This window comes from Trichechus manatus, unplaced genomic scaffold, assembly GCF_000243295.1.
Source record: "Trichechus manatus latirostris isolate Lorelei unplaced genomic scaffold, TriManLat1.0 scaffold00016, whole genome shotgun sequence".
NCBI lineage: Eukaryota > Metazoa > Chordata > Mammalia > Sirenia > Trichechidae > Trichechus > Trichechus manatus.
In genome coordinates, this window is record NW_004443952.1 from 9,319,890 (window position 1) to 9,333,319 (window position 13,430).

At 37.7% G+C, this 13,430-nt stretch overlaps 1 protein-coding gene across 8 annotated transcripts in view; it reads left to right on the forward strand.

Moving 5' to 3' along the window:
* The window catches only part of PTBP3 (polypyrimidine tract binding protein 3), an 89,558-nt gene that overhangs the window by 22,661 nt on the left and 53,467 nt on the right, over positions 1-13,430 (forward strand). For 4 of the 8 annotated variants that reach the window (XM_023727380.1, XM_004372161.2, XM_004372160.2 and 1 more), the window contains one exon: positions 7,556-7,640. In XM_023727380.1, coding sequence (XP_023583148.1) covers positions 7,607-7,640 — 34 coding nt within the window. In that variant the 5' untranslated portion in view covers positions 7,556-7,606. Of the gene's footprint in view, positions 1-7,555; positions 7,641-11,644; positions 11,730-13,430 lie in introns of those variants that run through there. The other 4 variants (XM_023727384.1, XM_023727383.1, XM_023727381.1 and 1 more) reach the window with 2 other exon arrangements.

Genomic DNA, 13,430 nt, shown 5'->3' on the forward strand with positions numbered 1-13,430 from the left:
CAATTAGTCCTTTGGACTAAACTTTTCCTTGTATCCTGTTCTCTTCATTCTCCCTTGCTCCCGAAGGGATGAGACCAGTGGGGTGTCTTAGATGGCCGCTCACAGGCTTTTAAGACCCCAGACACTACTCACCAAGGTAGAATATAGAGCATTGTCTTTATAAGCTGTGTCATGCCAATTGAGCTAGATGTTCCAAACGGGGTGTTTTTTGATCCGTGTGGTAAATGCATGTAGTTATCTTTTGCTGCTTGTGTGCCACTTTTCACTGGCTCTGGAGGCCTGAGCAGACTCTTCACTGCTCGGTCTCTCCCAGTGTGTCCCAAATGCCACTGCTTGCCTCACTGCGCACGCCAGCTGATCTGGCCCACAGGGCACTGGCTCCCGCCAGGTCAGGTCTGGCAACTCCTGGCTGCCTCTGAAGCATGCCTCCCTCCCCCTGCCACTCCATGCAATTCCTCAACTTTGCCTTTGATGTTCAGGGCCCCTAGATGGTCATATATGATTCACTTGTTTTTTCGAGTCTTCATTGTAAGAGGGACCACCGAAGTGTCTGACTGCTCCGCCATCTTGGCCCCGCCTCTCTAAATTAGAAGACTTTTGAAGGAATAATTTGGTAGTCAGTTGAAAAAAAAGGTCTTAATATTTTATTGCTTAGATGCCCATATAAAGTGAAAACCAGTTGCAGTTGAGTCTTTATGACTCATGGTGACCTATCCTTTGTGTTGCAGATTAGAGCTGCACTCCATAGGGTTTTCAAGGCTGTGACGTTTTGGCAGCAGATCACCAGGCCTAACCGCCAACCTTTCAGTTAGTAGTCAAGCACTTAACTGTTGTGCCACCATAAAAAGTGAAGGCAGTCAAAATCACTTTATTGAAGCTGTGTGATAAACATGTTTGTCCTTTTAAACACTGTCATCAATGTATGCTTGGAGAATTTGCCCCATTTTCACTACCATCTTTTTTTATTCTTATGTTCTTAAAATCTGAACGGTGGCAGTCTTGGAAAGAAATGTCACAAATGAACAGTTCAGTACCCATTTTATAGGGAATATGTTTAGGGATAATAACACTTCTTTAGTCAGTGAAGAGATGGGGCCACAATGTATGTGAGGATTTAATCTTCAAGTCATTTGTAAGGGTCAGTTGGTAGTTACCAGTAGCTAGAGCCTTTGAGTTTTAAATGTATTTAGAGTAACAGGAGACTGAAAAGAGTGAACAGTAATAAAAGGCAAAATGTTAAAAAACAGAAAAAAAACTTGCATTTATTGTGTAAACCCGTTGCCATCAAGTCGATCCTGACTCATAGCGATCCTGTAGGACAGAGTAGGACTGCCCCATAGGGTTTCCAAGGCTGTAATCTTTACAGAAGCCGACTGCCACATCTTTCTCCTTTGGAGTGGCTGGTAGGTTCAAACTGCCGACCTTTTGGTTAGCAGCCAAGCGCTTAACACTGCACCACCAGGGCTCCTTCATTGCCGAGTGCCTCTCAGTTAATGCAAAACCCTCATTGAATATTCTGGTTATTCTCTTATCTCTATAGTTATTAATTTCTAAGCAGAAAAGGTTTGAACGTAGATTACATGCAAATCACTGTGGTTGGTTCTGTGGAGGAGTTCAAGGTGAGCAGTCAGGAGACTGTGATCACCAAGTGCCTTGTATGGTGAGACTATACTTTCATTTGTGAGTGAAACATCACTTTCATTTCTGTTTAAGGAAAAACTTATCTAACAGAGTAGTGCCAAAATGAGTTTTCTATTCCAGAAAGTGTTCATTTAGGCTCATTAGAACATCAGCTGGAAATTTCATAGAGGGGACTACCTTGGCCCAGGGTAGAAGTTGGATATTAATTTCAGTATTTAAATTCTTTTATTAAAAAAAAAAGATAGTTTTAGGGTCATGGAAAATTATGAAGCAGTTTTTTTTTTTTTTTTTTGATGACCTCTTTATGGTCATAGTGTCTTGATAGACTGAAACAAAAAATATCTCATTCTTGAATTTCATATGCGTTTGAGGTATGGACTGAAGTTTAACTGTAAGTTAATGGTTTATTTTCAGAGTCTTCATTTCATGTTACCCAAGTGGCTGTTTCTCAGTTGTGTAGATTACCTTTTATCATATTGATAGTTCTCACTTTAATTCTAAATAAAACCACTTCCCATCAAATTTGATAGTGAAACACTTTATTTGTGCTTGCTTAATTACAGTATTCCTTTGCTTTGTTGGCCCTATGTATTTAATTACTCTTTAGCAGGAGAGAGCTTTAATAATTGATACTTGAGGCAGTGAAACTGATGGGCGTGTTGACTTAGCCAGAGAGCTAACAAGTCCACAGAACAACTGCTGCACTTAAGTAAATTTACTGTGTGTTTCTAAGGAGGCTGTTGATCCACTGTTGTTCGGGTTCATTCCCTATTCCTCCCATGATGTCTTTATTATTTGGCATGAGATCTTCTTTGTAAGGTGTTAATTTGTTTACCCGTAGTACAGAGCCTTTTTCTCACCTTTTTTAAACAGTTTCGTTCTCTTAGCCATCTGCAGGCACTCATCCAACCAAAGCTTTCTTTCATCTTTTTTCATTCTGCTTGATTATCTTTCATCCTTCTCTTAAACCACAATTTCTTATCACAGCAGTCAGAACTTATGGCAGAGATAGTCAGTGTTACCTAGGTCTTAATTGCTCCTTCTTTACCATAATGGAAAATTGCTTTATCAGACACTTATGATATAAATATTAAAGTAGTTTTCAGAAACACTTTATTTTATACTGAAGTAGTCTGTAGTTATAGGCAATGATGTGTTTTTTTTTTTTTCCCCTAAATTTTATTTATTTTGTTCTTGGGAATATACACAGCAAAACATACACCAATTCAGCAATTTCTACATGAACAATTTAGTAACATTGATTACATTCTTCGAGTTGTGCAGCCATTCTCACCGTCCTTTTCTGAGTTGTTCCTCCCTCATTAACATAAACCCACAGCCCCCTGAGGTTCCTGTCTAATCTTTCTAGTTGCTGTTTTAAATTTGATCTCGGATAGATAGTTCTTAAAAGAACATAATGCTCTAGGTAGGCCTTTTTTACTAGTGTAAGCTAAACTGTTGTTTGGTTTTAAGATGACTCAGGGGATATTTCTGGTTTAAAGATTGTCTGAGGGCAATGGTTCCAGGGGTTCATCCAGCCTTCTTGGCTCCAGAAAGTCTAGAGTCCATAAGAATTTTTTTTTTTTTAATTGTGCTTTAGGTGAAAGTCTATAGCTCAAGTCAATTTCTCATACAAAAATCCATACACACATTGTTATGTGACACTAGTTGTTGTCCTCGCAATGTGACAGCACATTCCCCCCTTCCACCTCGGCTTTTCCGTCTCCATCCAACCAGCTCCTGTCCCTTCCTGCATTTCATCCTGCCTCTGGACAGGAGCCGCCCATTTGGTCTCGCGTATCTGCTTGAACTAAGAAGCACTTTCTTCACTAGTATTATTTTATGTTTTATAGTCCAGTCTAATCTTTGCCTGAAGAGTGGGCTTCGGGAATGGTTTTAGTTCTGGGTTAACAGAGCGTCTGACCATTAAGTCTGGTCTTTTTACTAGAATTTGAGTTCTGTTCCACACTTTTATCCCACTTTGTCAGGGATAGAGTCTGTAAGAATTGGGAATTCTGTTCTGCATTTTCCCCCTTTTGATCAGGATTCTTCTGTGGAACCTTTGATCCAAATGTTCAGTAATGGTAGCTGGGCAGCATCCAGTTCTTCTGGTCTCACGGCAAAGGAGGCAGTGAGGAGGTAATTAGCCACATATTCCATGTCCTCCTCCTATTCCTGACTTTCTTTCTTTCTCTGTCACTCCATGGGGATAGAGACTAGTTGTTATGCCTTGGATGTCTGCTTGCAAGCTTTTAAGACCCCAGGCACTACACAATGAACTAGGAGGTAGAACAGGAGCACTAAACACGTTATTAGGCCAGTTAACTGGGATGTCCTATGAAACCATGACCCTAAACCTCCAAACCAAAGAACCAGATCCCATGAAGTGTTCTCAAGAGAAAGAATTTATGTCAGGAAAGAGAAGGGTTTTTTTTGGAAAAGGAAGCAGATATTTAAAGTAATAACACACAACTAATCTTTGTATTTTTCTTATCTTCTGCAAAACTTAATGAAGTAATATGAGTCTTGGGATTTGAGCTTTAAAATATAAAAAGCTTTTGTTTTCTGTAATTTGGAAGTGAATTCTTAGGGGAAATAAAAGCTTGGCCAGTAAATTCCGATATGAGAATTCTTTTTATGACTACATTTTTATCTTTTCTGTATTACATGTGGAAATTGTTAGTGGAAAAATTGTTAACAGTTTTTTAATGTGTTGTAATTATTTAATAGATGTGCTGTTCTTTATGATGAATTATAAACCACATCCATGATGAAAAACAGAATTTCCAGACATGAAACTTCAGGATCTTATATTTTAATTGTTCTTGTCTTGTAATAAGGCAGTAAAAATAAAAATAGCCAGTCCAGCAACTCACCTGATACTATAGGGTTTGCTTTACTTAGATGTTTTAGGCATTTTTCTTTTTCTATCTTTAAAGCTCGTGTTATTATTGAAAGAGCTACTAGAACTTGTTTATTTTGAGGAATCTTTACAAGGTTTGACATTTCCTTATTATAATAGCTTATATTTTGTGTGGATATATTGAATGTTACAGCTAAGTTGTTAGTTGCCATTGAGTCTGACTCATTGTGATCCTGTGTGTGCAGAGTAGAACTGCTTCATAGGGTTTTCAAGGCTGTGATGTTTGGGAAGCAGATTGCCAGGCCTGTCTTCAGCAGCACCTCTGGGTGGGTTCCAACTGCCAATCGACAGGAAAAATCCTAGTGCAGAGGCAGATAAATCCTTTTGTTCTTTCACATTCTCAAAGGTTAATCATAAATGGAATTTTAATAAATCCTCTATACAATCTTATACAAAGAAGGGATCAACTCTAGTTAATAGAAATGGATACGTATTTTAAGAATTTGTTACAGAAAATGAATATTATTGCTTTCAGTTCTTCATCACATTTTATCAAAATGAAATCTTTTATCAGTTTATCTGAGAAAGGAAATTTTTTTTGTTAGGATTAAGAAAAAAAAAAAGGAACCAAACTCGTTGCCGTCGTTGATTCCAACTCATAGCGACCCTATAGGACAGAATAGAACCGCCTCATAGGGTTTCCAGGGAGCGGCTGGTGGATTTGAACTGCTAACCTTTTAGTTAGCAGCCGAGCTCTTTAACTACTGTGCCACCAGTGCTCCGTGTTAGGGTAAAGGAGGTGGGATTTCCTTTTAAAACTTTAGAAAGTCTTCTTTATTGAAAGAATCATATCTTTCACCTTTAGGACATTGTTGTCCAATATTAGTTATTTTGCATGCATGTAACTGTTGGCATATATAGTTTTTGAAAAGGCCTGAGTAATCGATCATTAGTTTTTATTTGCCATCGATTAATGAGACCTGTGTATTAGGAATATTAATCCTCAGAGCAACCCATGATGGTGGGTACCATTATCCTCATTTTACAAATGAGCAAACTGAGACTATGAGAGATTAATTTGCAGTATCATACAAAGACATTTCACAAAACTGTGCTCAGCATCAGTGGGACAAGGAGATAGTCTTTTCTTGAAGAAGGTACTTTTAAGTCACACGAGCATGGATTGGAATGAACAGTTATTTCACAAGAAAGGGAGAGGGCACAAATACTCTGAAAACAGTAATACAGTTTACCACTTTATTGTGAGGTGCCTGTTCAAGGATCTTGTCATTTTAAGTTGTCTTGATTTTTTCTTAACTGATTTCTAGAGTTTTGTCCCCTCACCCCCTTTTTTAAGTAAAATCTGGATAATAGCCCTTGTTTATAAATTGTTACTTATATGTATTACAAATATCTTCTCCCATTCTGTGGCCTACGTTTTTCTCTCTTAATTGTGTCTTTTGTATAAAAAAAAAATTTGGAATTTTAATGTCCAGTTTATCAGTATTTTTCTTTTATGACTGTGCTTTTTGTTTCTTTCGTTTAAGACATCTTTCCTCACCCCAAGATTATGAAGACATCTTCTAGAGTCTTTATGGTTTTGTCTTTCACATTTTGATTTACAGTCCACCTACAATTAGTGTTTAGTTGACATTTTAGCATATTCCTGCACATCTAGAAAAGAGTTAAAGTGATTTCTAAGTGGTTTTAAAAATTAGATTAACTAGATTTGCAGATACAAACATATCGACGTTACATTCACTTATGTGTAGAAAATAATTCTATTAGTAGCACATATTTTACCAAAGCCCTCATAAAACACACGTTGAGTACATTTAAATTCTTGCTCCATTTAAAACTGCAAAAATTCACCTTCCCACATCTGTAGGTAATCAGTGAACTACAAAGTCTTTCTGTTGGCTACCAATATCTACAGTTCATACACTACCAGGAAATCCTGTGCTTTACAGTGAAACCTTAATCATGGTCTTTCTGGGAGTTGGGATCTTCAGTTTTCTTTTATCCTAGGTGTTTATTTCATTCCTTCCTCTTGTCACAATATGTCTCTGTAAACTTCTAGTGAAAGATTCAAAGGGAATGATTTCTGGATGTTTAATACAGGAATTGTTTAAATAATTGTATTTCTATTATTCAGACACGTTGGTGGTTTGTCTTTCTAGAGCAAAGTCTGAAGTTGTTCCCTATAGAAGTAGTGCTTAAACCTAAGCATTAAACATCTGTTTTAACACTGTTGTTATTCTAGTAATTGTAGAATAGTTTGGGGATTGTTTTATCATCCATAGACCAAAATATTCGTTCTTTAAAGTTGACCAAGCTAAACAAATAGTACTATTTGAAATAGGTTGTTTAACTTTGTACATGATATTTATTGTCCTTCCTAAATGTAAACTCTTTAACCTTGATCGTGTGGTTACAGTGAAAAAGGTTGGACTGTCTTTTAGCACTGACAGTTCAGATTTGGAATTAGGTCAGAATTCTTACCTGAGGGGCGGGAGGAGCACATTACTTAAACAGCAGTTGGTTAAGAAATAGTACACATTAACGATCATTTTTCGGATTAGTGGATGAAATGTCACTGATTATAAAGGATTTGACAAATAGTGAAATAAATTGTCCCTGTGCTCTGCTTAAAAAAATACTTTGGTATTAAAAACTCAGGATTTTTAGGGAGTGCTCCACAAATTATTAGCATGTAAATAGATACTGCAGAATTTATAAGGGGCTCTGGTACTTCAGACATAAAACCTTGGAGGTCTGAGTTTGATCAAAAATGGTTGTAGCATTTTGCCCCCATTTCTGTGATGACGATTCTGTTTTGTTTGTTTTTTTATAACTAGCAATTATGTGGATTGAGCAGAATTTTTCCTTACTATAAAGTTGACTTCTAATTGTTAGATTTTGCAGTTCTTGAGTACTTTTCCTTAAATGTCTCAATATTCAGATGAAGTTACTAGTTTTTCATAGTTTTAGTATTAAATATGGACCATTATCTAAAACTTGTTTTAACTGAGCATTGCTTTTGCCTTTCAGCGGGGATCTGATGAGCTTCTTTCTTCTGGCATCATTAACGGACCTTTTACCATGAACAATTCTACTTCTGCTCCAGGTGTGTATGGTGAGTTTCAATTTTTTCAAAATTCAAAATATTTCTTTCCTTGGGTTTCAGATTTTTTTTTAGCGGTGCTCTTATATGGCTCATTTTATAAACATTTGTTGAAGTGCCACTCTTTATAACAAAATCTAAAATTTGTTGCAGTACAGTACTATACTGTTCATGTAGATGAAATCACTAGTTATAGCTCTCTAAGTTTTAAGGGTTAATTTGGATCTAATTTGACAATTCTTTCCCTTTATTGATTGATATTCTTTGTGCTACATAATTATGCTGTAACTGGTATCACTAAGTCGGCGATCCAGAACTATTAAGTAAAAAGGGCTAGATTTAAAACTTGTGTTGAATGATGATGGATTTATTAGTATTAAAACTGTAAAACCACTTGATTTTTAAAAAATTGAGATATAATTTACACACACCATTAGTAATCACATGATTTTAAAATAAATGCTCTTGAAATTGGGGGCTGGAAGAAATCCTAGAAATGATCTATTCTTTCAGATACTATCATATTTGAGCGTGATAGAATGTAAGGAGCCCTAAGGATCAGCAGCAGTGGGTCATTCAATCTCTCTGGGTACCATTTCTCTTATCTGTTCTGCCTAACCCATGGGGTTATATAAGAATCAGATGTTGGGGTTACATTTTTAAGTGCTAAAAAAAAGGTTTATTATTGTTACTCTTGTTTTACTAATATAATGCTGAGACCTGAGTTTCAAAAATAATAACTATTTATTGAATGTCTTTTAGATTATACTCACTGGGGATAGAATGGTGACAAAGGCAAATAAGAGTCCTTAGCCACACTGAGCTTAAACCTAGTGGCTAATTGTGGTAGCTGTGAAAATGTGCTCTCAAATCTGCAGGGAGTGTAATTGACTAATAGTCCCAGCTGCCACCCCTCTGGATCCACCACAGCGTTTGCACTGAGGCTGTACTCCCCCAGGTTGCTGCTGGTCAGTGATAGAGCATGACAGGGGTGCTAGTGTACGTAGGCACGCTAAAGTCCTCTCATGGATGACTTTGGCTTAAGGACTCCCCATCATCCTTGCTGAAACTTTCTTAGAACTATGCTGCAGTCTGATATTCTTCCTTCCCTGTTCCTCCACCTTATTCTTCACAGACATTTCTCTCAATAAATCTCTTGCACATCTAATCCCATCTTTGTGTTTGCTTCTTGGAGGACTTGAACTTTCACAGTAATACAGAGCAGTAAACAGACAGCCATATAGTGTAAATGCTATAAGAAATGAAGTGCAGGATGGTATGACCGCCAAGGTCAGTAAAGGTGTCTCAGAGAAAATGACATGTAACTTGAAACCTGAAGGGTAAGTAGGAATTAGCCAGGTAAAGGGAATACAGTTCCAAGGAAAGGAAAAAATTACAGAAAGGATGGGAGGTGAAAGAGAACATGTGCATTTAGTAAACATAAAATAGTTCAGTGTTGCTGGATCTTATACTGTGAGGATGGGTGGTAGTGATAAAGCACTTGAGTTTAGTGTTTTGCGACCTGGCTGTTAAGAAATTGGAGCCAAATCTTAGTATGTTGCTAATACCCTCCCTTCCAGACCATGTGGGTTTGCCAAAAGCAAACAGTAGCAACTCTGACAATCTGTACTAAAACAGGAGTAGATTTATCGATCCCAAACCCACCTCCGTCGAGTGGATTCCAACTCATGGTGACCCTATAGGACAGAGTAGAACTGCCACATAGGGTTTCCAAGGCTGTAAATCTTTACGGAAGCAAACTGCCACGTTTCTCCCACAGAGCAGCTGGTGGGTTCGAACCGCCTACCTTTTGGTTAGCAGCTGAGCACTTTAACCACTACGCCACCAGGGCTCCTTGATTTATCAACCAATGAACACTTACTTTGTTGGAAATACTGGAGGGTCTGTAGAGGAGACTCCAGTTTGAGGTTGTTTCAGCAGACTGTCAGGGTTCTACCTTACCACTTTTCTTACTCTTTGCGTCATAGTTTTCTCTTGGATTACAGTCAAGAGCGTTTAGAGTTTAGTTTAGAAAACTGGTGCTTTACGTGAATTTGAAGCACAAGCCTATGGTCTCTGATCTAATTGATCTGAACAGTTCCGTTAGGTGAGATTTGTAGTTTCTGCAGAACCAAAAGTCTATCTTACTCAGAATGTCTCCTAGATTCCTAACTTACTGACTGGTGTGTTGAAGCAGTTGCTCCTTTAGTCCCTGTAAAGTAAGGAGAGTGTGGTTAAGTTGCTTACTTTAAGATGGCAGATCTAGATTGGCATGAGCTGCTGCAATTTGCAGTGTTGCTTGCTGTCACAAATAGGCTTGAGGGAAAACAAGAGAGTTTAAGTATTATTTTTATCTTCCTTGAGATATCACCCCAAATCCTCTTTGAACTGAGAACCAGTTTTATCAGTTAAAAAAGGGTAGAGGTCCTACCTTAAGCATTTAAAATGGAAGATGCTAAGTAGGTGTGCCTGCTGAGGATTGGAAATAAGCCTTGTGAACTACTAAAGAAAACAGTCAAATCATCAACAATGTTACTATCCTAAGGGCAGTGGAGAGCTATTGAAGGGCTTTTTGTGAGCTTATGAACCACATGAAATTGCCAATTTTTAAGGAAAAAAACGTTGAATATCAGCAGTTTCACATGGTTCAACCTAAATATCTAAAAAAGTACATCTGGCTTTATGTACGGTGAATGGGAGGAGTGCAGTACTGGAAAGAAGGAGTAGTTGAGAAGCTATTGCTGTAATCCAAGTAAGAGATAGTATCTTGTACGTTGGCAGTGGAAGTTGTGATGTAGAGAATTGGAGGATTTGAAGAGGGTAAAATTAATGGTGATTGGTGATTAATTAAATGTTTGAATAAGGGATTCCATCAGTCATTTCTCAGTTTTGGACTTGGACTGGGATAATTGCATAGATGGAAGATAGTGCCATTCATTTATATTAGATGATACAGGGATAGCAGCATTGGACAACACAGCAGATTTAGATTTTTGGATATTGAGTTTGAGGTTCCTGTGGAACATCCAAATGGAAATGCCAGATAGGCGGTGGATTCTTCTGGTCTCAATATCATGAGAAAAATTTGGAAGTAAGTGTCTTACACTGCTTAAGTTGACAACTGAACCATGGGAGTGGAGAGTCTCAGAAAAGGTGGGAATTTTATCCAAAAGTATTTGGAATCATGGAAGTTACGGGGATTAGGGGAAAGTGGACCTCATTTCCAGACCCTGAGGGTTACATGTGTTTGGGAGAGTGAATAGCTTCCATGTGACGACTCTCTAGCAGAAGGGGGCCAAGTTAAGCTAAAATGATTAAAGAAAAGTTCAGTGAAGAGAGTAAGAAAGAGTAATTGGTCAACCATGGTACATCTGTAGTTCCAGAGGACTAAGCGGAAAGATTTTGTAGGTAGCGCAGTAGTAGGGAGTTGGTTCAAGGCAAAGGATGAATAGAGTAATATAATCATGAGAGCAAAGCAGTGTATGGCTCACCTGGAGGGCTTGTTAAAGCACAAATTGCTACAGCCACCTCCAGAGTTTCTAATTCAGTAGGTCGGGAGTCTTCAAGGATGGCAATTTGAACCCAGCCTATGATGCTGTGGAAGAAAGGCCTGTGACCAGCTTCCATAAAGATTTGTTGTTGTTAGGTGCCGTTGAGTCGATTCTGACTCATGGAGACCTGATGTATGCAAAGTAAAACTGCTCCATAGGATTTTCAAGGCTGTGACCTTTTGGAAGCAGATCACCAGGCCTGTCTTCCAAGGTGCCTCTTGGTGGGTTTGAACCACCAACCTTTCAACTAATGGTCAAGCATTTAACCATTTGCACCATCCAGAAACTCCTCCACCCAGATTAAATGGCTACTTTTCTAGTCTCCCTTATAGCTAGTTATGGTCATATGATTATGTCCTGGCTGGTGAGATAAAAAGTAGAAGTGTTGTGTGGGACTTATGGGACATCTCTGCATGGGCACACTGTTTTTCCTTTCTTTTATTCTGCTGCCTGCTGGAGTTCCAGCTTCCTTCTTGGATGATGAGGATGAGGGCTGCACCCTAACAGAGCAGAAAGCTGGAGCCTGGGTCACTGGAGACTCTTTACACAAGTGAGAAATTAACTTTTTTTCTTAAGCAACTATTATTTCAAGTATATTGTTATTCTATGCAGCTAAACTTAAAACTTCCATAGGTACTTTTTAGTTTTTGTTGTTAATCTCGAATTGTGTAGTTATTCAATGATGTGTCCTTCAAATAAAGATAACTTCAAGTATATAAATATCCTTCTTATTTTATTTGTTCAATAGTCACTGTAACCTCCAAAAATAAGTTGAGTAATAGTGGTAATTGTGGTTATCCCTGCCTTTTTTTTAAATACAAAACTTTATTTAGAAACTATTTAATGTAGAGAATTAAAAAAAGAAAAAAAAGAAAGTCCAGGTGGAAAATGAGTTCCCAATAAACTGGAATTTTAGAGCAACAAAAATCTAAAAGGCCATGAAAGAGAAATACCTAATACCACTGTCATTTGAACATGGCTAATTACTTGCATTTTTTTTGGCATTGTTAATGACTGAGTCTATATTTTCCTCTGAATTTCACACAGAGCATGCACTATTCAACAATTGTATCATAAAATACCTGCATTCTACACACGTTTTAGGACAAGCTACCACCAGAAACAAATCAGTACAAACCCATCAGGGGCGGAACAATCTCAGTCTCTGTCTTGTTCTTAACTTTAATAAATGTAGCTTTATTTAATCTTTTAATATGATGTTTGCTGTTATGTTTTGGTAAATAATTCATCATACTTTAATAGTTTTCTTCCTGTAGTGTTTATTAACAGTGGCTATACCCACTGCTGTTGACTTGATTCCTGGCTTATAGCAATCCTGTATGGCTATAAAAAACCAAAAACCAAACCAGTTGTTGTTGAGTCGATTCTGACTCATAGCGACCCTATAAGACAGAGTAGTATTACCCCATAGGGTTTCCAAGGAGCGGCTGGTGGATTCGAACTGCCGACCTTTTGGTTAGCAGCCAAATGCTTAACCACTGTGCCATATGTAGATGTGATTAAACATCTTTTGTATTTCTGTTAATTTAATCGTGAAGTTTGGTATCCATTACTTTGGTACAGTGAACTGTTTTAATTACCTAACTTTGAATTATACTTGCATGCCTGGAATAAATCAGGTTGGTCATGGGGTATTATTTTGATATGCTGTATTAGTTGGATATAGGCTAGATTGCTGTAATAGAGACCAAAAATACAGGTTTAAAGAGTTTATTTCTAAGTTCTTCTGAACTTTTGAGTAAGTGGTCAGTGACTTATTTGGCTTGATTGTATTGAGAACCAGGCTTTTCCTGTTTTTTGTACTTCCATCCTCAGCATGTGGCTTCCCCTCAAGATCTAAAATAGTACTCCAGCTCTCTCCATCATGCAGTTAGGAAGTGAAGAGAGGAATGTGGAGGCTGGTGCCGTCTTAGACTATAAAGATAACTATACCCTAAGGTTGAGAGCTGGAGGCTAAGTACCCATGGGGCAAGAGCTACAAGCTGTACTTTCTTCTTCCATCCTGTTAATCAGAACTTAGTCATATTGCCTCAAGAGGCAGGGAGGTTTAAGAAGTAAGTCTTTATTCTGGTATGCCCTCTTAAGTCCTAATTCAAGGAGTTATATTACTTTATGGAGAAGGGGAATAATTTCAGTTGCATGTATGTTCAACCACATATATTCTGTATTCAATTAGCTTATGTTTACTTAGAATATTTGCAACTATATTAATAAAAGTTATTGTCCGTAA